Here is a 23,277-nt window from a genome sequence, read left to right as displayed (position 1 = left end):
ATAATAATAATGATGGCATTTGTTAAGTGCTTACTATGTGCCGGGCACTGGACTAAACCCAGGGATGGACACAAGCAAATCAGGTTGGACACAGACCCTTTTAATAATGATAATAATAATAATAATGATGGCATTTGTTAAGCGCTTACTATGTGCCGGCCACTGGACTAAACCCAGGGATGGACACAAGCAAATCGGGTCGGACACAGACCCTTGTAATCATCATAATCAATCAATCGTATTTATTGAGCGCTTACTGTGTGCAGAGCACTGGACTAAGCGCTTGGGAAGTACAAGTCGGCAACATAGAGAGACAGTCCCTACGCAACGGTGGGCTCACAGTCTAAAAGGGGGAGACAGAGAACTAAACCAAACATACTAACAAAATAAAATAAATAGAATAGATATGTACAGGTAAAATAGAGTAATAAATATGTAGAAACATATATACATATATACAGGTGCTGTGGGGAAGGGAAGGAGGTAAGATGGGAGATGCATAATAATCATAATCATAATCATAATAATCATAATCATAATGATGGCATTTGTTATAGCGCTTACTATGTGCCGGCCACTGGACTAAACCCAGGGATGGACACAAGCAAATCGGGTTGGACATAGTCCCTTGTAGTAATCATAATAATAATAATAATAATGGCATTTGTTAAGCGCTTACTATGTGCCGGGCACTGGACTAAACCCAGGGATGGACACAAGCAAATCAGGTTGGACACAGACCCTTTTAATAATGATAATAATAATAATAATGATGGCATTTGTTAAGCGCTTACTATGTGCCGGGCACTGGACTAAACCCAGGGATGGACACAAGCAAATCGGGTTGGACACAGACCTTGTAATCATCATAATCAATCAATCGTATTTATTGAGCGCTTACTGTGTGCAGAGCACTGGACTAAGCGCTTGGGAAGTACAAGTCGGCAACATAGAGAGACAGTCCCTATGCAACGGTGGGCTCACAGTCTAAAAGGGGGAGACAAAGAACAAAACCAAACATACTAACAAAATAAAATAGAATAGAATAGATATGTACAGGTAAAATAAATAAATAAATGAGTAATAAATATGTACAAACATATATACATGTATACAGGTGCTGTGGGGAAGGGAAGGAGGTAAGATGGGGGATGCATAATAATCATAATCATAATAATCATAATCATAATGATGGCATATGTTAAGCGCTTACTATGTGCCGGGCACTGGACTAAACCCAGGGATGGACACAAGCAAATCAGGTTGGACACAGACCCTTTTAATAATGATAATAATAATAATGATGACATTTGTTAAGCGCTTACTATGTGCCGGCCACTGGACTAAACCCAGGGATGGACACAAGCAAATGGGGTTGGACACAGACCCTTGTAATAATAATAATAATAATAATAATAATAATAATGGCATTTGTTAAGCACTTACTATGTGCCGGCCACTGGACTAAACCTAGGGATGGACACAAACAAATCGGGTCGGACACAGACCCTTTTAATAATTATAACAATAATAATAATGATGGCATTTGTTAAGCGCTTACTATGTGCCGGGCACTGGACTAAACCCAGGGATGGACACAAGCAAATCGGGTCGGACACAGACCCTTGTAATAATAATAATAATAATAATAATAATGGTATTTGTTAGGCGCTTACTATGTGCCAGGCACTGGACTAAACCCAGGGATGGACACAAGCAAATCGGGTTAGACACAGTCCCTTGTAGTAATAATAATAATAATGATAATAATGGTATTTGTTAGGTGCTTACTATGTGCCAGGCACTTGACTAAACCCTGAGATGGACACATGCAAATCGGGTTGGACCCAATCCCTTGTAATAATAATAATAATAATGATGGTGTTTGTTAAGCGCTTACTGTGTGCCAAGCACTGGACTAAACCCTGGGATGGACACAAGCAAATCGGGTGGGACATAGTCCCTTGCAATAATAATAATAATGATAATAATGGTATTTCTTAGGCGCTTACTATGTGCCAGGCACTGGACTACACCCTGGGATGGACACAAGCAAATCGGGTCGGACACAGTCCCTTGTAGTAATAATAACAATAATAATAATGATAATGGTATTTGTTAGGTGCTTACTATGTGCCAGGCACTGGACTAAACCCTGAGATGGACACAAGCAAATCGGGTTGGACCCAGTCCCTTGTAATAATAATAATAATGATGGTGTTTGTTAAGAGCTTACTATGTGCCAAGCACTGGACTAAACTCTGGGATGGACACAAGCAAATCGGGTCGGACATAGGCCCTTGCAATAATAATAATAATAATGATAATAATGGTATTTGTTAGGCGCTTACTATGTGCCAGGCACTGGACTAAACCCTGGGATGGACACAAGCAAATTGGGTCAGACACAGACCCTTGTAATAATAATTATAGTGATGGTATTTGTTAAGCACTTACTACGTTCCAAGCACTGGACTAAACCCTGGGATGGACAAAAGCAAATCGGGTCGGACATTGCCCTTTGCAATAATAATAATAATAAAATAATAATAATGGTATCTGTTAGGCGCTTACTATGTGCCAGGCACTGGACTAAACCCTGGGTTGGACACAAGCAAATCAGGTCGGACACGGACCCTCGTAATAATGATGATGATAATAATAATAATAATGGTATTTGTTAAGTGCTTACTATGTGCCAGGCACTGGACTAAACCCTGGAATGGATACAAGCAAATCGGGTCGGACAGAGACCCTTGTAATAATAATGACAATAATAATAATGGTATTTGTTAGGTGCTTACTATGTGCCAGGCACTGGACTAAACCCTGGGATGGACACAAGCAAATAGGGTCGGACACAGACCCTTGTAATAATAATAATAATAATAATAATAATAATAATAATAATAATATTTGTTAGACGCTTACTATGTGCCAGGTTCAGTATTAAGCACTAGGATGTACACAGGCAAATCGGTTTGGACATAGTCCCTTGTAATAACAATAATAATCATAATGGCATTTGTTAGGCGCTTACTATGTGCCAGGCACTGTATTAAAAGCTGGGATGGACACAGGCAAATCGGGTTGGACATAGTCCCTTGTAATAATAATAATAATAATAATAATAATAATAATAATAATAATGACATTTGTTAGGCGCTTACTATGTACTAGGCACTGTATTAAGCGCTGGGATGGACACAAGCAAATCAGGTCGGACACAGACCCTTGTAATAATAATAATAATAATAATAATAATAATGGCATTTGTTAGGCACTTACTATGTACTAGGCACTGTATTAAGTGCTGGGATGGACACAAGCAAATCGGGTCGGACACAGACCCTTGTAATAATAATAATAATAACAATAATAATAATAATAATAATAATAAATTATAATAATGGTATTTGTTAGGCGCTTACTAGGTACCAGGCACTGTATTAAGCACTGGGATGGATGCAAGCAAATCGGGTTGGACACAGTCCCTTGTAATAATAGTAATGATAGTGGTATTTGTTAGGCGCTTACTATGTGCCAGGCACTGTATTAAGTGCTGGGATGGACACAAGTAAATTGGGTCAGACACAGTCCCTTGTAATAGTAATAATAATTATGGTATTTGTTAGGCACTTACTATGTGCCAGGCACTGTATTAAGCGCTGGGATGGACACAAGCAAATTGGGTCGGATACAGTCCCTTGTAATAGTAATAATAATTATGGTATTTGTTAGGCACTTTTACTATGTGCCAGGCACTGTATTAAGTGCTGGGATGGATATGAGCAAATCGGGTCGGACACAGTCCTTTGTAATAATAATAATAATGATGGTATTTGTTAGGCGCTTACTATGTGCCAGGCACTGTATTAAGCGCTGGGATGGACACAAGCAAATCAGGTTGGACACAGTCCCTTGTAATAATAATAATAATAATAATAACGGTATTTGTTAGGTGCTTACTATGTGCCAGGCACTGGACTAAACCCTGGGATGGACACAAGCAAATCAGCGAATTCAGTCCCTTGTAATAATAATAATAATAATAATAATGGTATTTGTTAGGCGCTTACTATGTGCCAGGCACTTTATTAAGCACTGGGATGGACACAAGCAAATTGGGTTGGACACAGTCCCTTGTAATAATAATAATAATGCTTACTATGTGCCAGACACTGTTCTAAGCGCTAGGGTAGATACAAGGTAACCAGGTCGTCCCACGTGGGGCTCACAGTCTTAATTCCCCTTTTACAGATGAGGGAACTGAGGCCCAGAGAAGTGAAGTGACTGGCCCAAAGTCACCCAGCTGACAAGTGGCAGAGCGGAATTAGAACCCAAGACCTCTGATTCCCAAGCCGGGGCTCTTTCCACTGAGCCCCGCTGAAGAACACAGGTGACAGTTGTAGGAGAAGTAGCCTGGCCTAGTGGATAAAGCCCGCGCTTGGGAGTCAGACGGACCTGGGTCCCAACTCTGCCAATTATCAGCTGTGTGACTTTGGGCAAGTCACTTCGCTTCTCTGGGCCTCAGTTACCTCATCTGTAAAATGGGGATTAAGACTGTGAGCCCTCCATGGGACAACCTCATCACCTTGTATCCTCCCCAGCACTTAGTGCTTTGCATATTTAAGTGTTTAATAAATTCCATTATTATCATTATTATTATTAATCCCTGCTCTGCCACTTTTCTGCTGGGTGACCTTAAGCGAGTCACTTCCCTTCCTCGGGGCCTCAGTCACCTCGTCTGTAAAATGGGGATGGAGACTGTGAGCCCCATGTGGGACAGGGACTACGTGCAACCTGATTTGCTTGAATCTAACCCAAGGCTTAGTGCTCGGCACCTAGTAAAGTGCTTAACCATTCATTCATTCAAACGTATTTATTGAGCACTTCCTGTGTGCAGAGCACTGTACTAAGCACTTGGGAAGTCCACGTCGGCAACGTATAGAGACGGACCCTACCCAACAGCGGGCTCACAGTCTAGAAGGGGGAGACAGACAACAAAACAAAACATATTAACAAATAAAATAAATAGAATAGTAAATATGGACAAGTAAAATAAATAGAGTAATAAATCTGTACAAACATATTTGTATGTATTTGTATGTAGCAAAATAGTCCACACTGGATCCCCAGAGGGAAAGTCAGGGATGGAGGGGGGAGAGTTAGGGATGTGGGATGGTTTATATTGGGTTACTGAGGGCTCACAGTCTAGAAGCAGCATGGCTCAGTAGAAAGAGCCCGGGCTTTGGAGTCAGAGGTCATGGGTTCGAATCCCGGCTCTGCCAATTGTCAGCTGTGTGACTTTGGGCAAATCACTTAACGTCTCTGAGCCTCAGTTCCCTCATCTGTAAAATGGGGATTAAGACTGTGAGCCCCCCGTGGGACAACCTGATCTCCTTGTATCCTCTCCGGCGCTTAGAACAGTGCTTTGCACATAGTAAGCGCTTAATAAATACAATTGAATGAATGAATGAATGGCATTTATTGAGCACTTATGGTGTGCAGAGCACTGTACTAAGCGCTTGGGAAGTACAAGTTGGCAACATATAGAGGCGGTCCCTACCCAACAGTGGGCTCACAGTCTAGAAGGGGGAGACAGACAACAAGACAAAACATACTAACAAAATAAAATAATTAGAATAAATATGTACAAATAAAATAGAGTAATAAATATGTACAAACATATATACATATATACAGGTGCTGTGGGGAGGGAAGGGAGGTAAGGCGGGGGGGATGGGGAGGGGGAGGGAGAATATAGATAGAATATAAATAACCGAATGGGCTGTGGAACCTACTCTCCACCCTTAGAGGGTAATAATAACAATAATAATAATAATGTTGGTATCTGTTAAGCACTTTCTATGTGCCAAGCACTGTTCTAAGCACTATGGTAGATACAATTATTATTATTATGTTGCCAACCTGTACTTCCCAAGCACTTAGTACAGTGCTCTGCACACAGTAAGCGCTCAATAAATACGATTGAATGAATGAATGAATGAATAAATGCCATGATTATTATTATTATTAGAAGGAGGAGACAGACAACAAAACAAAACATCTAAAACAAAGGCGGGGAGGGAATCGTGCTTCCTCAGGAAGGCGTTGGACTCCAAACAGGAAAGACCAGTGAGGTCAACATTTCCTGGTCGATGCGGGCTCGCTGACTGGTTGTCTGGGATGGGTGAATTGGCACCAAGCCCTTGCGGAGACTTTATATGGTCGCCTCAGCTGACTCTGGCCTCTTTGATCAATCAATCAATCAATCGTATTTATTGAGTGCTTACTGTGTGCAGAGCACTGTACTAAGCGCTTGGGAAGTCCAAGTTGGCAACGTATAGAGACGGTCCCTACCCAACAGTGGGCCCGAGGATGCCCTAGGAAGTTCAGAGGAACCAGTGTGAAGGATTTAAGCTCCTTGAAAGGTAGGGATCAGGCCTCCTGGCTCTATCACGCTCTCTTAGGCCCTCAGAAAGATGCTCTGCATAGCATAGACGCTCAATAAATACCACTGTTTGGGTGAATTAGAGAGACGGAAGTATGCCCCCCTACCCACTCTGTACCCACTGAGCGCTTGGGAATCGTACAGCCAGAAACAAGACATTCGCTGCCTTTAAGGAACTTAACGAGGAGAAGGAACGTGGCCTAGCGGATGCAGCGTGGGCATGGGAGGGAGAAGACCTGGGTTCATTCATTCGTTCATAAATATGATAAATGTAAATCATAAATACGATTGATTAATTCATTCATTTAATCGTATTTATTGAGTGCTTACTGTGTGCAGAGCACTGTATTAAGTGCTTGGGAAGTGCAAGTTGGCAACATATAGAGACGGTCCCTGCCCAACAGCGGGCTCACAGTCTAGAAGGGGAAGACAAACAAAACAAAACATAGTAACAAGATAAAATAAATAGAATAAATATGTGCAAACAAAATACATAAATAGAGTAATAAACATGTACAAACATATATACATCTATACAGGTGCTGTGGGGAGGGGAAGGAGGGAAGGCGGGGGGGGGGGGATGGAGAGGGGGAGGAGGGGGCCTAGGAGGGGAAAGGAGGGGCGGGGCCTACGAGGGAAGGGGCGTGGCTATGGGGAGGGGCGTGGCCTGGCAGTGGAAGGGGCGGGTCTGAAGGGGAGGGGAGGGGCCTAGGAGGGGAAAGGCAGGGGCTGAGGGGAGGGGAGGGGAGGGGCCGAGGTGGGGGGGAATGGGCGGGGCTTAGGGGGGAGGTGAGGGGCCCAGGAGAGGAAGGGCATGGGCTGAGCTAAGGAGCTTAGGGGCGGGGCTAAGGGGAAAGGGGGCGGGGCCGATGGGAAAGGGGGCGGGGCTGAGGGAGACGGGGGCGGGGCTGAGGGAGACGGGAGCGGGTCTGAGGGAGAAGGGGAGGGTCTGAGGGGGAGGGGGGAGTGTCTGAGGGAGAAGGGGAGGGTCTGAGGGAGAAGGGGGCGGGTCCGAGGGGGAGGGGGGAGGGTCTGAGGGGAAGGGGGGTGGGTCTGAGGGGGAGGGGGCGGGTCTGAGGGAGAAGGGGGCGGGACTGAGGGGAAGGGGGCGGGGCTGAGGAGGCAGATTGTCTGAGGGAGGGGGGCGGGTCTGAGGGAGAAGGGGGAGGGGCTGAGGGATAAGGGGCGGGTCCGAGGGGGGGGAGGGGAGGGAGGGTCTGAGGGGGAGGGGGCGGGGCTGAGGCAGAAGGGGCCGGGTCTGAGGGAGACGGGGGCGGGTCTGAGGGGGAAGGGGGCGGGTCCGTGGGGGAGAAGGGGGCGGGGCTGAGGGGAAGGGGGCGGGGCTGAGGAGGCAGAGGGTCTGAGGGGAAAGGGGAGGGGCTGAGGGATAAGGGGCGAGGCTGAGGGGGGAGGGGCCGGGTCCGTGGGGGAGAAGGGGGCGGGTCTGAGGGGAGAGGGGAAGGGAGGGGAGGGGAGGGCAGGGGAGAGGAGGGGATTGTGACGGGGGCGGCGGCCGTGTGGCGAGGCGGTGCGGCGCGGTGTGGCGCGGGCCGCGCCATGGCGGCGGGGACGGCGGGGACGGCGGGGACGGCGGCCTGGGGGCTCCCCGGGCTCGGGGGTCCGGGCTAGGACCGGCGGACCCGGGGGGAGGAGCGAGCCGATCGGCCGGGGGATCGGCCGGGGGGATCGAGCGGCCGGGGGGATCGAGCGGCCGGGGGGCGCGCGCCCGCCCGGTTGCTTGGGGCCGAGCGTCCGGACCGGACCGGGCCGGGGCACGCAGGTAAGGAAGGACACCTGGGGGCGGGCACAGCACCCCCCCCCCCCAGGCCCCCCAAACCCCAGGGCTGAGGGCCCCCAGTTGCCCCCGCTCCAAGCTGAGGGTCCCCGGTTGCTTCCGGCCCCACCTCCGGGTCCCCAGCTGCCCCCCACCCTGGGCTGAAAGTCCCCAGATGCCCCGTCCAAGCTGAGGGTCCCCAACTGCTTCCCTCCCCACTCCTAAGCTGAGGGTCCCCAGATGCCCCTCAGTCTGGGCCGAGGGTCCCCAGATGCCCCTCAGTCTGGGCTGAGGGTCCCCAGATGCCCCTCACTCTGGGCTGAGGGTCCCCAGATGCCCCTCACTCTGGGCTGAGGGTCCCCAGATGCCCCTCACTCTGGGCTGAGGGTCCCCAGATGCCCCTCACTCTGGGCTGAGGGTCCCCAGATGCCCCTCACCCTGGGCTGAGGGTCTCCAGATGCCCCCTCCAAGCTGAGGGTCCCCAACTGCTTCCCCCCCCCCCACTCCTAAGCTGAGGGTCCCCAGATGCCCCTCAGTCTGGGCCGAGGGGCCCCAGATGCCCCCCTCCAGGCTGAGGGTCCCCAGATGATGTCTGGGCTGAGGGTCCCCAGATGCCCCTCACTCTGGGCTGAGGGTCCCCAGATGCCCCTCACTCTGGGCTGAGGGTCCCCAGATGCCCCTCACTCTGGGCCGAGGGTCCCCAGATGCCCCTCACCCTGGGCTGAGGGTCCCCAGATGCCCCTCACCCTGGGCTGAGGGTCTCCAGATGCCCCCTCCAAGCTGAGGGTCCCCAACTGCTTCCCCCCCCCCTACTCCTAAGCTGAGGGTCCCCAGATGCCCCTCAGTCTGGGCCGAGGGGCCCCAGATGCCCCCCTCCAGGCTGAGGGTCCCCAGATGCCCCTCATCCTGGGCGGAGGGTCCCCAGATGCCTCCGCTCCAAGCTTAGGGTTCCCAGCTGCTTCCAGCCCTATCTGAGGGTCCCCAGATGCCCTCCACCCTGGGCTGAGGGTCCCCAGAAGCCCCCCTCCAAGCTGAGGGTCCCCAACTGCTTCCACCCCCCTAAGTTGAGGGCCCCCATAGGCTCCTCACCCTGGGATGAGAGTCCCCAGATGACCCCCCCACCAAGCTGAGGGTCCCAAACTGCTTCCACCCCCTAAAGTTGAGGGCCCCCAGCTGTCCCTCACCCTGGGCTGAGGGTCCCCAGCTGTCCCTCACCCTGGGCTGAGGGTCCCCAGCTGTCCCTCACCCTGGGCCGAGGGTCCCCAGCTGTCCCTCACCCTGGGCCGAGGGTCCCCAGATGCCCCTCACCCTGGGCCGAGGGTCCCCTAGATGCCCCTCACCCTGGGCCGAGGGTCCCCAGATGCCCCTCACCCTGGGCTGAGGGTCCCCAGCTGTCCCTCACCCTGGGCTGAGGGTCCCCAGATGCCCCTCACCCTGGGCCGAGGGTCCCCTAGATGCCCCTCACCCTGGGCCGAGGGTCCCCAGATGCCCCTCACCCTGGGCCGAGGGTCCCCTAGATGCCCCTCACCCTGGGCCGAGGGTCCCCTAGATGCCCCTCACCCTGGGCCGAGGGTCCCCAGATGCCCCTCACCCTGGGCTGAGGGTCCCCAGATGCCCCTCACCCTGGGCCGAGGGTCCCCTAGATGCCCCTCACCCTGGGCCGAGGGTCCCCTAGATGCCCCTCACCCTGGGCCGAGGGTCCCCTAGATGCCCCTCACCCTGAGCCGAGGGTCCCCAGATGCCCCTCACCCTGGGCCGAGGGTCCCCTAGATGCCCCGCACCCTGGGCCGAGGGTCCCCAGATGCCCCTCACCCCTGGGCCGAGGGTCCCCAGATGCCCCTCACCCTGGGCCGAGGGTCCCCTAGATGCCCCTCACCCTGGGCCGAGGGTCCCCTAGATGCCCCTCACCCTGGGCCGAGGGTCCCCTAGATGCCCCCTCACCCTGGGCCGAGGGTCCCCTAGATGCCCCTCACCCTGGGCCGAGGGTCCCCCTAGATGCCCCTCACCCTGGGCCGAGGGTCCCCTAGATGCCCCTCACCCTGGGCCGAGGGTCCCCTAGATGCCCCTCACCCTGGGCCGAGGGTCCCCAGACGCCCCTCACCCTGGGCCGAGGGTCCCCAGACGCCCCTCACCCTGGGCCGAGGGTCCCCAGATGCCCCTCACCCTGGGCCGAGGGTCCCCAGATGCCCCTCACCCTGGGCCGAGGGTCCCCTAGATGCCCCTCACCCTGGGCCGAGGGTCCCCTAGATGCCCCTCACCCTGGGCCGAGGGTCCCCCTAGATGCCCCTCACCCTGGGCCGAGGGTCCCCTAGATGCCCCTCACCCTGGGCCGAGGGTCCCCTAGATGCCCCTCACCCTGGGCCGAGGGTCCCCTAGATGCCCCTCACCCTGGGCCGAGGGTCCCCAGACGCCCCTCACCCTGGGCCGAGGGTCCCCCAGACGCCCCTCACCCTGGGCCGAGGGTCCCCAGATGCCCCTCACCCTGGGCTGAGGGTCCCCAGATGCCCCTCACCCTGGGCTGAGGGTCCCCAGATGTCCCCCCTGCAAGCTGAGGGTCTTCAGCCCCCCCCCCCCCCCCCCGCCCAGCCGTCTCACACTGAGGGTCTTCAGCCCCCCACCCCCCACCCCCCCAGCCGTCTCACACTGAGGGTCTTCGGCTACCCCCTTTTGCCGGGCAGAGGGTCCCCATATTGCTCCCCGCCCGTGTTGGGGGGTCTCCGGCTCTCAGGCAGTGCCGAGGATCCCCAGATGCCCCCCTCACCGGGCTGAGGGGCCCCAGTTTGCCCCCCACCCCGGGCTGGGGCAAGGCAGATCCCGCAGCACCAACGGGGGCTGGGGGTGGGGGGTCTCACACAGGGTGGGGCCGGGCCAGTACCAGCCCACGAAGACCCCCTCCCGGAAACAAAGTCAAAGTTTTGTGGGTGTGAGGCTGTGGGGGGGCCGTCAGGCCCCGGACGAGGGGGCCTGTCGAAAGATGGATTGGTTGGGGGGTCTCCGGGCTGGTATGGGCAGCGGCCCTCCCTTTACAGGCGAGTCTTCGAGAGAGAACGTAGGTGGGCCTGTGGCTGCCCCCTCCCCACCTGTCACCGTCACTTCAATACTGATTCTCCCCCCCCCCTTCCTTCTTCCCGTCCCCCCGTCCAGGGTCCGTCCGTCCGAGGCCTCCCCCAGGATGACGTCCGGCGGCGGGAGATAGCGGGCCCCGCCCCGGATCGGTGGCCCCGGGACAGGGCGCAGCGTGGCCCCCCCTCCCCACCGCCCGCACCCGGGATGGAGCTGGACGCGCTGGACTGGCTGCTGACCCCCCCTGTCCCAGCTGGTGTCGTGGGGGGGCGGCCGCCGCCATGGTGTTTGGGGGAGTGGTCCCTTACATCCCCCAGTACCGAGACATCAAGAGGACGCAGAACGCGGACGGTTTCTCCACCTACGTGTGCCTGGTGCTCCTGGTGGCCAACGTCCTGCGCATCCTTTTCTGGTGAGAGGGGTCACTTCCCCTGCCCCCTTCCCTTGCCCCCCGTGCCGCACACGCTACCTGGACGCGCAAGCACACGCCGCCCTGCCACACCTAAACACCCGTGGCCTTACCAGACTTGACCGCCGCCTGGCCACACCCGTCCACCCACACCCAAACGCAACTCCCTCGGGAGACCGGGCAGCGGCGGCGACCGGATGTGGGGGATTTCGTTTGGGGAATTCTTTGAAGAGTGGAATCTGGGATGGGCTGAGGGAGAAGGGCGCTTGCGCGGAGATACCACTTCCTCCTTTAAAGGGAAATCCTCCTTCCCCCGTCCCCGCTTTTCCCTCGGTCCCGTCCCGCCGGCGGGAGCGGAGTCTTCCTCGGCTCCTGAGTTTCCAGGTCATCCCTGGAGGTTCTCCTCATCCCTGCTCCACCTCCCGTCCGGAGGAGAATCATTGAGTGGGAAAGCCCCAGGGAATCGAGCCCCGGGAAGCCAGCCTGCACCCTCACTTCCTCCCTGCCTGGGCTGCGGCTCTCACCGTCCCACCCCGCGTCCCTTCCCGCCGACCCTCACACCCTTCGCCGGGGACTTTCCGCTGCAGCCCCAGATGTGGCGATTGCTATTCTAGATTATTAGGTGGAGTGCGGCACGGCCCGGAGGAAAGAGCAGGGGGGCCGGGAGCTCTGGGTTCTAATCCCTGCTTTACCCCTGGCCTTCTGGGTGACCTTGGACAAGTCCCTTAGCTTGTCTGGGCCTCAGGATCCTCATCTGTAAAGTGGGGAGAAGATACCCGTTCTTCCTCCTTCTTAGACGGGAAGCCCGGAGGGGACGGGGACCGGTCTGTTCTGGTTCTTTGTGTCTTCCCTCCGCCACTCAGCCGGAGGGCTTGGCCCAAGGAAGGACACATACCCTAGTTGGGAACCGACCATTTTTCCAAAAGGCGTAGTGATATTTACAGGTAGCATTACCAGAATAAATGACTGTACAATCGAGTGCCATAGATACACATAGGCTGCAGGCTGTCTAAATGAACACAAAGGGACAAGCAGTGGCTACTGGGTTGTAGCCACTACTTTTTAAAACCAACCAAGGCCTGAGGCTGAGCCTGGAGAGAGTTTGGAAAGCCACGCCTCCCCCCGCCGCCCCAGGCTCAGGGACCTGCATCCACGCAGATCGCCCCGACCGAATTCCAGACGAAATTAGCAAGCAAGCGAACCAACGTGTCCTTCCATCCGCCTTTCTCGCCTCGGGAGGCTCCGTCTCTTATCAGGGTTGCGCGTCCGTTGAACGCTTCCCGTGTGTCAGAGCTCTGTGCTGAGCGCCTGGCCGGACCCAGAGCACCGGGCCAGGCTGCGTAGCCTCCCCCCGGCGGCCGGACGCCGGGCCGTTTTGGTCGTCGAGGGGGCCGGTCCGAGCCCTCGGCCCATCTTGGCGAGGCCTGGCGAGTGGCCGGAAGCCAGCAGCCGCAGGGTTCTCTCTTCTAAAGTTGTTTCCATTTAAGCCGCTAATGTTCCTGGTTGGCACGGTGCTGGAGAAAGGCTTTTTCGCTTGAGGAGAGAGAGAGAGATGTGGGGGGAGCCGGGGAAAGGGTTGGAGGGGGAGCGACTGTCTGCTTTCCTTCTCCCTCCTAAGAGGGGGAAGGATGGCAGAGCCATGTCCCGGTTGGAAGATGACGCTGCTATTGGTAGACCGCATCTGTTGGCGTGAGGGTCGCGGGGTGGGACTACCTCGCATTTTGGCACGCTGCCCGTGGCGACCCAGCTGGGCACCTTTCTTGGCCACCGGTCATTTGGGTGAGCAGAGGGGAGAGGTGTCCACCAGCAGCTTCTGTGCCGGACCTGGCCGGACCGCAGTGGGGAGGGCTTGCACGGTGCCATCCGCACTGTCTTGTCCCAGGGGCAGAGCAGAGAGTTGGCTGGCGGGGAGGAGAGTGGTGAGTCAGCACGGGGCCGGACCCAAGTTTATTTTGAAGAAACTCCGTTCCCGTAACAAGTGAAAAACCCCTCTGCCCCGAACCGAATTTGTGTGGGGAGACAGAAACCGAGTCTGGACCAGCAGGGGAAAAAGGAAGAGTTGCCACGTGGTCCGGAGAGCCGTAGCAACCCGGAAGCCGCCGCCTGTCCCTATGTGTTCGTTTAGACAGCCTGCGGCCCTTGCGTATCTATGGCATTCGACTGGACAGTCATTTATTCCGGTACTGCTCCTTGTAAATATCTCTGTGCCTTTTTAAAAAAAACGGTATTTAAGTGCTTACGATTTGCCCGGCACCGTACTAGGCGCTCGGGGAACGATACGAGCTGATCGGGTCGGACTCACTCCCTGTCCCGTGTGGGGCTTACGGTCTTCGTCCCCACTTCACGGATGAGGTAACTGAGGCCCGGCGAAGTGACTTGCCCAAGGTCGCACAGAGGGACAGGTGACGGAGCTGGGATGGGAACCCAGGTGCTCTAACTCCCAGGCCTGTGATCTTTCCACCAAGTCACGCTGCTTCTTTGGGGCAGGCGACCTGGATTGCGCTCCTGTCGTACTTTCCCGGGCGGTCAGTACAGTGCCCTGTCCTCGGTGGGCACTGAAAACAAACCACTGGTATTCCAGAAGAGGGAACACCAGGAGAAGAGGCGTTCCGGGCATGGGGGTAAGCAGGGACGTCTCGGGAGACCCACCCTGGCCGTAGCTTAGGGCAGAGCCCTGGGTCTCCGCTCCGCTGGCGGTGACGGGAGGTGGTTTTAAAGTCCGGCTCCAGGCCCGATCTTCCTCTTGGAAGACGGCTAGCTGGGTGGAGGGGAGACGGGAGACCCCTGGGAGCTGCGGTTCCAGAGACCCCCCAAGCCTCCGTCCGTCCTCAGTTTCCTCTAGGGCATTCCACGAGAAGGGACAGGGCCACCGGCAAGCCTGAATCATAGGTGGCCGACGTGCGTGGCTACTGCAAGCAGCGTGGCTCAGTGGAAAGAGCCCGGGCTTTAGAGTCAGAGGTCATGGGTTCAAATCCCGGCTCCGCCACTTGTCGGCTGTGGGGCTTTGGGCAAGTCACTTAACTTCTCCGGGCCTCAGTTCCCTCATCTGTAAAATTAAGACTGTGAGCCCCCCGTGGGACAACCTGATCACCTTGTAACCACCTCGGCGCTTAGAATGGTGCTTTGTACATAGCAAGCGCTTAATAAATGCCATTATTATTATTATTATAACCAAGGCCCCAGTCAGCCCAGTCACAGTGCTCCAGCACAGTGTCGGCCCTGGGATGCGGTCATTTTGGCCCGCAACGTGTCCTACGTGGGTGGGGGGGAAGCCTTGCACTTACTGCCTCCTTGTCTGACCGTTCGTTGGCCTGGAGGCAGGTCGTTGGACTGGTTGTCCTCCCCGAACCCCTCCCGCTCCAGAGATCGAGGACCTTGGTGAGTTCCGGTGTCCAGTTTCCCCGCTGGGAGCAGATTTGCAGCTGCAGTCCAAAGTTCCGTTTCCATTTGGCCTCGGAGACGTGGGCAGCGTCTGCGGCGGCCGCGACCCCGGCCAGGGCCGCTGACCGGGCCGGGAGCGGCCGGCTCGGGAAAACAAGGCGGTTTCTGTCTGGCTCCGACTGCCCGGGGCCTTTCCCCAGCAGCTCCACTTCCTGAGGGGAGGGAGAAGAAGATGAGTTTTGGCCGCTTGCGGGTCGGGGGGTGTTCGGGTTGAGGGCCGATTTCCGAGACGGAGTACGTGGCAAGGACGGAAAGCCAGCTGTTTATTCCAGGTCACCCATCCACCCAGGTGGCAGTCGTCTTTTATTTTTTTAAATGCCATTTCTTAAGCTCTTACTCCGTGCCAGGCAAAGCGCTGGGGTAGATTCAAGCAGCTCAGATTGGACGCGGTCCCCGTCCCACGTGGGGCTCACGGTCTTCATCCCCGTTTTTACAGATGAGGTAAAACTGAGGCCCAGTTGAAGCGACTTGCCCGAGGTCACCCAACGGGACAAGTGGCGTAGGCGGGATTAGAACCCAGGTCCGCCTGACTCCCAGGCCTGGGATCCGTCTGATCGCGGCAGTCATCGATCTCTGTTTTACAGAGAAGGAAGGCGAGGCCCAAAAAGTCCAAGGTCACCCGGCAGCCCGGAGTTGGGACGGGAACCTTGGGTCCCCCCGAACTCCCGGGCCCAACTCCCGACGGCCCCCGGCGCGTTCCCTGATGGGTGTGGTGTGCCCCGCAGGTTCGGCCGGCCGTTTGAGTCTCCTCTCCTGTGGCAGAGCGTCATCATGACGGCCACCATGCTGCTGATGCTCAAACTCTGCACCGACGTGCGGGTGGCCAACGACCTCGGCGGGAAGCGCCGCGCCTTCACAGGTGGGTGGCCACAGGGCCCTTCCTGCGTCGCCGTCTCTCCGGCCCTCTTCCGCCGTCACCCAGCCCTCAAGTCCGATCCAGGGGTCCCGCGGAAAGTTAGGACCCCTTCCTTGGAATTCTGGGAGCAGGGGTGCCCCGCTCCCGTGGCTTCACCCTTTGCTCCGGGCAGATCCAGGCTGAATTAGAACGGGAAGCGTACGCCTCCCTTCCGGCACCTCCCCGCTTCCCCCACCTTCCCGCAAGTCCCGATTTTCCCTGCCGACCGTCTGGGTCTGGAGAGGGCTAGTGCCGGCCTGGCAACGGGCAGCGGCTGCATCGGCCAGTTAGACCGGCGGTTGGCTCGCGCCTGCAGCGGTGCCTGTGTCGACTCCCAGCGAGTGCCTGGGTGCTCTTCGTAGGGTATTTGTTGAGCGCTTACTATGGGCCGGGCACTGGGGTAGGGATGAGCTGATCCGGTCCAGGCCCACCGTGGGGCTCACGTTATTAGCCTCCGTTTTACAGATGAGGTAACTGAGGCACAGAGAAGCGACGTGACTCGCCCAGCAGACAAGTGGCGGAGCCGGGATTAGAACCCGGGTCCTCCTGACTCTCTTCCCACTAGGCCGTGCTGCCCTCTCCCCGTTGGAGTCCCCAGGCCTGCAGCTCCTGCCTTAGGGTTCCCCGGCTCTTGCCCGGCCCTCCTCCGCCTCCCTCCTCTCCCTGCTGCTCTTTCTCCTTTCCCACCTATTTTATCCCGCGTTCCAGACCCGGCGGCCCTCTCAGAGCCTCGACGGGTGGTGACTCGGGAGGAAGGAGTATATAGGGGTAGACTGTGGTTCGGATCACACGCCACCCCCAGCTCCCGGCTCACCTCTTCTGGAAGGGAGCTGGCCGTCCGGGTGGTCACTGCGGGAGATTGGGTGACGATCCTGCCAGCCTGGACACTAAGGATCTGGCCTGCCAGGCTTTTCGCCGTGTTTCGCAGTGGCAGGAAGGCTTGGAAAGTGAAAGCTCCCTGTGGGCAGGGGACGTGCGGTTTGCTCTTAGAGGACCGGTCCAGCGCCGCGCCCTCGGGAGGCGCTCAGTACGTACCATCGGTCGGCTGACGGATGGATTCCGGCGCCTCTCACCTGCATCCGGGCATCCTGAGCGGTCGACTCAGGAGCCAGCGAGGGCCTCCCGCCCCGCCCGGGGCTCGAGTCGCCCGTCCCCCGGCAACGGATTACGGTCACCATGGGGAAAGGGCGAGGAGGCCCGGACGGCCACGACCCCAGGGGCGGCAGGGGGCCGCCTTTGGCGTCGCGGCCGTCCTCCCCGCCGCCCCCCCCGGATGGCTGCCTTCCACGGAGATTTCAAACCTGGGTTTCGTGGCCCGGGATGGCCCCGGCCACTGACCCGCTCACCCAGGTCGAGGCGAGAAGCTTTCAGCTGGCTGAGTTTCCTCAGTGGTCTGAAGCGAAGGGCGCCTTGGGAGGCGGCAAGGCCTATTGGAAGGAGCCCGGAACCAGGAGTCCCCGCTTTGCCATTGCCCCCCTGGGCGGGAGACCCGGGGCAAATCGCTTCACCTCTTGGAGCCTTGGTTTCTGTAAAATGGGGAGAGTTCTGCTCTCCCTCTCAAACAGGGAGTCCCACGGGGGCGGGAAATCAATTAATCTATTGTTCGTCTTGAGTTCCTCCTGTGTGCAGGGCCCCGAGCTTAGACACTCGCAGATACCAGTAGAAATGAGACCCGGGCCCAACCCTTAAGAAGCCGCACCGGATCGTCGCCGGACCCCGGCACAGCCACGGGCGCATAGAGGGGGCGGCAAGGGGGCCAGGCCACCTCCGCTGGCAGCAATAAGAGGGTGGGGAGCAGTGCAAAAAGGGGCCACCGCGAAACCACCGTGGCCGATGGGGCCGAGGTGGCCAGGCACCCGGGGGTTCCCGGGCTTTGGGAAGAAACGGCTAAAATTGTCCTTGTCTGAAGATCTGGGCGGTGGGTGGTCTGCCCTGGGTCCAGCCCACCGTCTTGGTAGCCACCAGCTCTCCCCCATCCCTGCTCAGGTTGCTTGGCTGTTAGCCTGGGTTATCCGGGGGCCGGCCAACTGGGGTGGGAGGAAAGAGAAGCTGCGTGGTTGGCTCTCTGGAGAGGAGGAGGAGGAGGAAGGGTGTGTGTGTCTATATGTGCATGCGCTTGCAAGTGTGCTCTGGCAGGCTCTGGCTCACGTCTACACCACCTCCAGGCGTTTCCTGGAGCAGCCCCAACCCAGGGCCGTCACTCCCTAGCCCCTGCCAGGAGCCGCTTCTCCTCCGGTGGCTTGCCTGAGTCGGGGTCTGGGCTGCCCCTGTGCCTTCTCTCCTCAGCCCCCCACGTTTGGGCTCCATTGGATATTTACTTGCTCTTCGGGTGCGCGGGGAGCGCAGAGGGGAGCGTGAAGGCCCGTGGGATTACGGGGAGGGCCGGGCCAGTGGGGAGAGCGTGTGGCTGTTTTGCAGAAGTCATCTCCAAGGAAGGACGTATCCAATGAGGGCCTGGCCGTGGCTCCTTCGTCCACTCCCCCCCTCCCTGACCACTGTGGGCCTGGCCCCTTCCCTCCGGCCCCTAAGGCCTTCCGCCTGGATTGACCTAAATTCACCAAGAGAAAGACGGGGTGGGGGTCCTCCCTTCAACCCCCACCACCCCAGGCCCCGAATTTGCAGATTGTGCGGGGTGGTGGGGAGAAATGAGCTCACTGAGGTGGGGGGACCTTGGGAAAATAAAGGACCCTCAATCTGGGAGGGGTTGGGGTGAAAGCGGCCCGCGGCACTGCCGCCCTGTGACCCCATACGGGGCGGAAACGTCTGCAGCCTGTTTGAGGGGCTGGGGTCCCAAAGTGCCCCCTTCCCTCACGTGCACCATACCAGCTTCGGGGGCCTGACGTGCCTTTACTTAGTACAGTACCGTGCACATAGTGAGCGCTCAATACACGCCATTGATAATGATGAGTAGTGGGGGCAAGGGTGGGGAGGGGGCGGCGGCTGAGGGGGATCTGGGGAGGCTTCTCCTGACCCTGTCGCTCAACCTGGTCTCTCTTCTTTCCTTTTCCTTTCTGTTCTTCGCTTTCCCCTTGTCTTCCACCGTAGCGGCAGATAGTCAGGATGAAGAACTCCGAGCCCCATCCCAACGCTCCTACCTGGGTACGTACCTCGACTCCCTCCCCGCCCCGCAAAATCCCCGGGGGCTGGGCAAGGCGAAGGGCCGGGATTAGGGGAGGCAGCCCCGAAACTTCTTCAGGGGACCTCCCGCCCCCTGACACGCAGAAGCGTGCATGGGTCGCCTGCTGGGAAGCAGGAAAAGTGGTCCCATCTGAGGTAACTTCTGAGTTGAGGTGTCGGTTTTGTGTGAGCTTCTTGCTGTGTTTGCGTGCGCGTGAACGGGCGGGCTTGTTAACGCCGTTTCGGACTTGTCATCAACGGTTTCCTTTCCTTTAACCGCTCGGTGGGGCCTGGTGGTTCGTTCCGTCCTCAGGACTGAGTTTGAGTCGTAGCCTCGGTGTCTGCTGCAAGTGACCCCCCCGCCGATCCCGCCCCTTCCCAAGTAGGGGTGTTTTGGGGTGTTGGGGTCAGCTTCTCCCAGTGAATGCTCCCCCCCCATTCCTCCTCTTCCTGCTTATCCTGTTGCCTCTTCCCTACTGTCCCGCATTGGTCTCGCTCCCTCTAGGTGGACACGCGTCCAGAGAAAGGCAGGTTGTTGGGGGCTGCAAGGACCTATGGTGGGTGGGGGCCAGAACCACTCGAGGGAGAGAGGTGGTGTGGGTCGAATCAGTTGGAGCCACAGAAGGCCAGAAACGGAGCTTTCCTGAGCCTCGACCCCATGGGTCCTCCACCTTGGGGCTGGGGGTGCCGGCCTGTCCCCCGGAAATGGGAGTCAGATGAGGCAGCTTTCAAGACTGGGACGGAAGAGCGTATTTGTACCCCTCCCTTACCTTCCATCCTCTCCCGGCAGCCACAAGGCTGGGTCAGTGGGGAAAGGCAGGGATGGAGAGGGGAGACGTGGGAATGCTGGATGGTCCAGGCTGGGTTACGGGAGAGAGATGGGGTGTTGGGTGGTCTGTGCCGAGTCCCTGGGGGAGAGTCGGATAGTCCCTGTCACTCGGAGACAAGATTTTTGAAGCGGGAGGGATCCGGGAGCGGGATGGAGGGGCTGTGTCGTGTCTCGGTCTGAACGACCCCGCTTCCCAGCCGCTGGCTTTTCCCGACGTTTCCCCGGCCCCCTTGCCGGTTCCGTGTCGCGTTGTTGACGGGGAGGGCAGCGTATGCGCTGCTCTCGCTCTTCCTTTCGGGAGGAAAGTTCTCTCGGCTTTGGGAGAAATGTTTTCTGAGCCCCGGGGTCACGGACACTTTGTTTGTCCGAACTGTTTGCCTGGCGACGGGCTCGGCCAGGAGAGAGGTGGAATGGTGTTGGCAGGAAGCAGCGTTTCCTCTCCTGCTCCTGGGGACCCGCCGGCGGTGGCCCCCACGGCCCCCTGCCCCTCTCTTCGAGCGCTGGGGGCATCAGGGGCGTCGGGGTGGGCGTCCCCAGCCGGCGGGCAGGAGTGTTCCGACTGGTCGGTTGTGCGAATGTCTGCCCGGACCAGCTGCGGCTGCTGAGGAGGGGTCCGGACGAGCCCCTCCCGGCTTCTGGGGGCCTGGATGATCCCAGCTGGACTTTGACCCCTCTGGTCTCCCCGGGCTCCGTCCCTGGGCCTGGCGGTCAGTTCCCGAGGTAATCCCGGTCAGAATGAACTGTTCCCAACCACGCTGGCCGGTGTCCAGCCTGTCAACTGACCGGTTGCCGCACTCATGGGAGGGCAGGGTCAATTAGGAGCGATACTCTTTGCCAGGCACTGGGTTAGGCACTGGGGTAGATAACGATGCAGTCAGATCAAACGCAGACTCTGCCTTCCCAAGGCGCCAAGTCAAATCAGGAGAAGGGATCTTACCCCGGTTTTACAGAGGAGGAAACCGAGGCCCAGAGAGGTCGAGTGACTCGTCCGGGGCCCCACAGCTGGCCACGGGCGAGGCCAGGACTAGAACCCGGCTCTCCTAAAGTCCAAACGGTAGAACGCTTTCTGGAAACCCGAGAAAACAGGGAGAGAGGATCCCCGTGTCGTCTCCTCTACTGCCACGTCTCGGCCACGGAGCCACGGCGGAGGAATGGACGCGGCGACTCGCGTCCGGGGTCCGGCGTGACCCCGCTCTCGTCTTCTGCCCCGTTGCCAGATTTCGACTTGCACCACTTCTGGCGCTGGAACCGGTTCAGCGACTACGTGCAGTGCCTGCTGTCCTTCGCCGTGGTGGCCGGCTACCTCACGTACCTCTCTCTGGACTCCGTGCTGTTCGTGGAGACTCTGGGCTTCCTCGCCGTCTTCACCGAGGCCATGCTCGGCCTGCCCCAGCTCTACCGGAACCACCAGAACCGGTCCACGGAGGGAATGAGGTAGGACACCGGGCCCTGACTGCCCCGTGCCCTGGCCCTTCTGGTTGTCCGGGGCTTTGCCGGCAGGCACGCTTCCCGGTAGGGAGCGGGGAGAGCCGAGTTCCACGGACATCCGGCTCTGGGAACGGCGGAAGACGCTTGTGTCGTCTCTCCGTGCTCTGCGCTTGTTTTCGGAGGCCTCGTGGGGACGATGGGCTGGGAAAGATGCCATCTCCATCTCAAAACACACCCTCGGGTGGTAGGGGGGAGATGGAGGGTGTGGATGTGTCGGGGTGCGTGTGAAGCTGCGTAGCCTAGTGGAGAGCGCACAGACCTGGGAATCGGAAGGATCTGGGTTCCGATTCCTGCTCCGCCGCTTGCCCGCTGTGTGACTTCGGCCAAGCCGCTTCGCTTCTGTGCCTCGGCTACCTCGTCTGTAAAATGGGGATCGATACCGTGAGCCCCGTGGAGCGCGTCCAACCTGATTAGCCTGTGTTTACCCCAGTGCTTAGTACAGCGCCTGTCCGTAGTAAGCACTTCACAAACACCCTAAAAAATCGGGGGCCGGGCGGTCGGTGCCGTCCGACACAAAGGGTTCTCAGCGTGGAGCGGTGACGCCCCGCCCCACCGGACGGCCACCCGCCCGGGGCCCGCCACCTTGCTGACCTCTCCCCGCCGTTTCCCGTTGTAGCATCAAGATGGTGTTGATGTGGACCAGCGGAGACACCTTCAAGACGGTCTACTTCATCCTCAACAAGGCCCCCTTTCAGTTCTCGGTGTGCGGGCTGCTGCAGGTGTGCGTCGACGTGGCCATCCTGCTACAGGTCCACCTGTACGCCGCCCACCCCCAGAAGCCGGCGGCCCACTCCGCCCACCCAGACAGTGCCAAGGCCCTTTAGGGGGCCGGGCCGGCCCCGTCCACCCCGGGAGCCCCGGACACGGAGGTAGCGGCCGGGGGTGGGAAGGCCGCGGCTGGATGGACCGCCTGCTGAGCCGGAATGTCTTCCCACCTCCCCGTTGGTGCACGGGGAGGGGGGCCACACCAGGCCGCCCCCCACCCGTCAGTCCACGCGGTGCTCCCGGGTGAGAGAGCACAGATCCGGAGCTGGTTTTCCTATCACAAGGGCTGGATTCTCATTTTTTAGACTATTTAAATACCCTGCACCAACCCCCACCCCACAGGTGCCCCCCGAAACACCGGTAGGCGGGGTCGCTTGCACCCGGAGAGCCATCGGCAGAGGGGAGACCCGAGGAGCCGGGCACGCGTCGCGTTCAGGTCGGGAGTCTCCCCGGAACGGGCCCGCGGTGGGGAGACGGCAACATGGGGTGGACGGATGAGATTGGCTGGAGCGGGGGACCGGTCACTAATTCCTCCCCCGTCGTGGGGTTGTTTGTGTCCGGATTTGGCCCAGGAGGCCGACTGCCTTCTGGGAGCCTGGCGTTGGCGAGGGGCCGGGCTGGGGAATGAGCTGGTGGTCGCTATCACTCCCCCTCCCTCCCTAGCTCCAGCTCGGGGCAGAACACTTTTTTTAAGTATTTATAATCAGGTCCACGGCGCTCCTTGGATGGCGGGCGGGCGGGTCCTGGCATTGCTCCGTCCAGATGGGCCTGGCTGCCCGGGGCTGGGCCGGGGCTCCACGGCAGGACCGGTTGGGGTTGGGGCCACTGCGGGGGGGGTCTCTCGTCTGTCCTCTTGGCCTTTGGTGCACCCCCAGCTCGGATTTTGCAGGGTGTCCCAGCGAGTTCACACCCATGACCCCCACCGGAACGGGGAGGGTGGAGCGTGACTCGATTTGTTGCTGGACTGAGAGGACTGCGGGGGGGCGGAGAGGGTTGAGGTGAGAGTGGGCGGAGGGAAGGTGGGACGGGGGCTTGGCGGAGC

General features: G+C 58.1%; 1 protein-coding gene across 1 annotated transcript; it reads left to right on the top strand.

The window, feature by feature from the left end:
- The first annotated feature begins 8,177 nt into the window (after nt 1-8,177).
- Nucleotides 8,178-23,238, top strand: SLC66A2 (solute carrier family 66 member 2). The gene is given in 8 exon segments (XM_038770862.1): nt 8,178-8,234; nt 11,373-11,531; nt 11,533-11,556; nt 11,558-11,703; nt 15,867-16,000; nt 19,082-19,135; nt 21,200-21,416; nt 22,087-23,238. Coding segments are annotated over 7 exon segments (816 nt in total). The 5' UTR covers nt 8,178-8,234; nt 11,373-11,498; the 3' UTR covers nt 22,295-23,238.
- The last annotated feature ends 39 nt before the right edge of the window (nt 23,239-23,277 follow it).

Source organism: Tachyglossus aculeatus, chromosome X2, assembly GCF_015852505.1.
Source record: "Tachyglossus aculeatus isolate mTacAcu1 chromosome X2, mTacAcu1.pri, whole genome shotgun sequence".
Taxonomy (NCBI): domain Eukaryota; kingdom Metazoa; phylum Chordata; class Mammalia; order Monotremata; family Tachyglossidae; genus Tachyglossus; species Tachyglossus aculeatus.
This window is presented reverse-complemented; position numbering and strand designations above follow the sequence as displayed.